The sequence below is a fragment of the Octopus bimaculoides genome, chromosome 12 (genome assembly GCF_001194135.2).
Source record: "Octopus bimaculoides isolate UCB-OBI-ISO-001 chromosome 12, ASM119413v2, whole genome shotgun sequence".
NCBI lineage: Eukaryota > Metazoa > Mollusca > Cephalopoda > Octopoda > Octopodidae > Octopus > Octopus bimaculoides.
In genome coordinates, this window is record NC_068992.1 from 55727827 (window position 1) to 55730537 (window position 2711).

At 40.4% G+C, this 2711-nt stretch overlaps 1 protein-coding gene across 1 annotated transcript in view; it reads right to left on the minus strand.

Moving 5' to 3' along the window:
• Positions 1-1201, minus strand: part of LOC106870126 (uncharacterized) — a 10729-nt gene extending 9528 nt beyond the window's left edge. Inside the window, exon 1 of the mRNA XM_014916114.2 lies at positions 980-1201. Within this exon, the coding sequence (XP_014771600.2) occupies positions 980-1186 (207 nt within the window). The 5' untranslated portion in view covers positions 1187-1201. The remainder of the gene's footprint in view (positions 1-979) is intronic.
• Positions 1202-2711: the final 1510 nt, after the last annotated feature.

Genomic DNA, 2711 nt, shown 5'->3' on the forward strand with positions numbered 1-2711 from the left:
TATATATATATAAGCAATGTTAAATCTCTGAACGAGGTATTAACAGTAACTGCACGACAAGGTGAAGTATATTTGCCACTTAAATCTGGCTGACCCCTAAGGGTGGATGTTACTGTTGCTTTTAGCCCCAGGAGAACATCTCCTCCAGCTGGTTATTGACACACATCTGTGTCCTGTCTGTATTTGCAAAGGGAAGTCATCCTTCCCATCTTGATCTGCGATACGTACGGACTCGAGTTTCTGGGTATTTACCCGTCCTCAGCGTACGACAATCGCCGACCTTCGATGCGAAAGATATCCCAATGCAAATACATATATCTTTTTCCAGTGATATATGTATATATATCGTTTGTAGAAATACATAAATTCGTCTTAGAAGCACACTCTAAGATGTAGAGCAGTAAATGTTATAGTGGGCTAGGCCAGTTATGGGGTTACTCTGAGTTTCTCGCAAATAAAGGGTTTAGCCTTATGGCATATCTTCAGACCCCGAACACTCTTGTTTGGGGTTTGAAGGTACACTATAAAGCTAAACCCTTATGTATGAGAAACCTAGGGTTACCCTATAAACCAGCCTACCCCACTATAATATAAATATATATATATATTCTTTTATTCTTTTACTTGTTTCAGTCATTTTGACTGTAGCCATGCTGGAGCACCACCTTTAGTTGAACAAATCAACCCCAGGACTTGGGTAAAAGAAAATACAGAAGGATCAGTTAAATATGATTTTATTTAGCATATTCCCTTCTCAGATTCATACACATATTGCAGTGGTCTTTCAATCTTTCTAAGCCCTGTAAAAGAACTCAGAAGGTTGGGTCTTTAACCAGGCCTTTTGCAGTACCCTTAAAACCAGGAACTTTTTAGCACCCCCTCATGTATGTTTATGCTTATAAAAAAATGTAAGTGTACACAAAAATATATTGCGTAGAATTCCACTCAAAGCAGCAGCAAAATTAAATGAAAATCTCACCTGTTTCAACTGCATATTACATGATCCACATTTCCGGAAGGATATATTTTGGAGAGTTATAGTTGCAATTATATTCTCACCGGGTACAAAAATCTGTTTCTTAAGCATTAGGGAACAAGAAACATGGCCTGTTTGACAACAGCCATTACCAAGGCTCTTCTCAGTATAATCCTCAATTGGTGAGTACACCTGCAAGTAGAAAGGCATCAAAATACTAATTAATTAATGGGAAAACACCTGGCAGCAAAGAAGAGAGTAAGATATTAACAGGAGTAAGGACAATACCAAAGAATAAGAAGTAAAAGTATTAGTCAAATTATTATTTAATATGAAATTGTATCTTAAGGCGGTGAGCTAGTAGACTCATTAGCATACTGGGAAAAATGCATTTCATCTATCCTTACATTCTGAGTGTCGAGGCGCAATGGCTCAGTGGTTAGGGCAGCGGACTCGCGGTCATAGGATCGCGGTTTCCATTCCCAGACCGAGCGTTGTGAGTGTTTATTGAGCGAAAAACACCTAAAGCTCCACGAGGCTCCGACAGGGGATGGTGGCGAACCCTGCTGTACTCTTTCACCACAACTTTCTCTCACTCTTACTTCCTGTTTCTGTTGTGCCTGTAATTCGAAAGGGTCAGCCTTGTCACACTGTGTCACACTGAATCTCCCCGAGAACTACGTTAAGGGTACACGTGTCTGTGGAGTGCTCAGTCACTTGCACGTTAATTTCACGAGCAGGCTGTTCCGTTGATCGGATCAACTGGAACTCTCGGCGTCGTAAGCGACGGAGTGCCAACATACATGGGTATATGTGTAGTAACTCCAGTGTGTAAGTGCATGGAAGTAAATACACTGATGGAAATATGAAGATGCATGTGTCTATGAACATGGGTCTTTCTTTCCCTCTAGCTCTGTGCATGTGTGTGTGTGTGTGTATGAATGTGTGTGCGTGTGTGTGTGAGTTTATCCATCTGTATGTGTCTGTTGTCAACAAAGTCCGGTGAAGTAACACGGGAAATGTCAAATATTTGGCTCAGATCCCAATGCAGAATAAACAGTTTTTCTAAAGTACATTAATAGTTGTTTGTGGTGTAGTAGTATTGCGGTGTTGTTTGTTTGTTTTTGTTGGTTTTTTTTTTGTTGCTTTTTTGTTTTGTTTTGTTTTGGGTTTTTTTTTTGCAATGGCTGAGGTATCATCTTAATCCCCATTGCCAACAGTGGCATCATAATCGTCACTGTCGCATTCATCCCCCTTATTATCATCATCATCATCCTACTACCATTGCCACTACCATCACCACCACCACAACCATCACCACCACAACCATCATTATCATCATCATCATCATTGTCATCATCATTATCATTACCATTGTTGTCATCATCATCATCATCATCATCATCATCATCATCATCATCATTGTCACTACCACCACCAACATCATCATCATCATCATCACCGTCACCAATATCCTATTACTACAATCATCACCGCCATCATCATCATCACCACCACCACCACTACCACCACTTTCATGTTGATTATGGGGAGGAGGATGAAGGGGAAGAGGAGAAGGGAAATGGATAGCAATCTAGACGCGAGGCCTTATTAGAGTAAGTTTCTATAATTGCGAGCGGATTGTTAAACACTAATCTACCGAGCTTTCAGACGATTCCCTCATGATAGTCGACAACAAGGCAATTTCCCTCACAAGATCCATCACAATTAATTT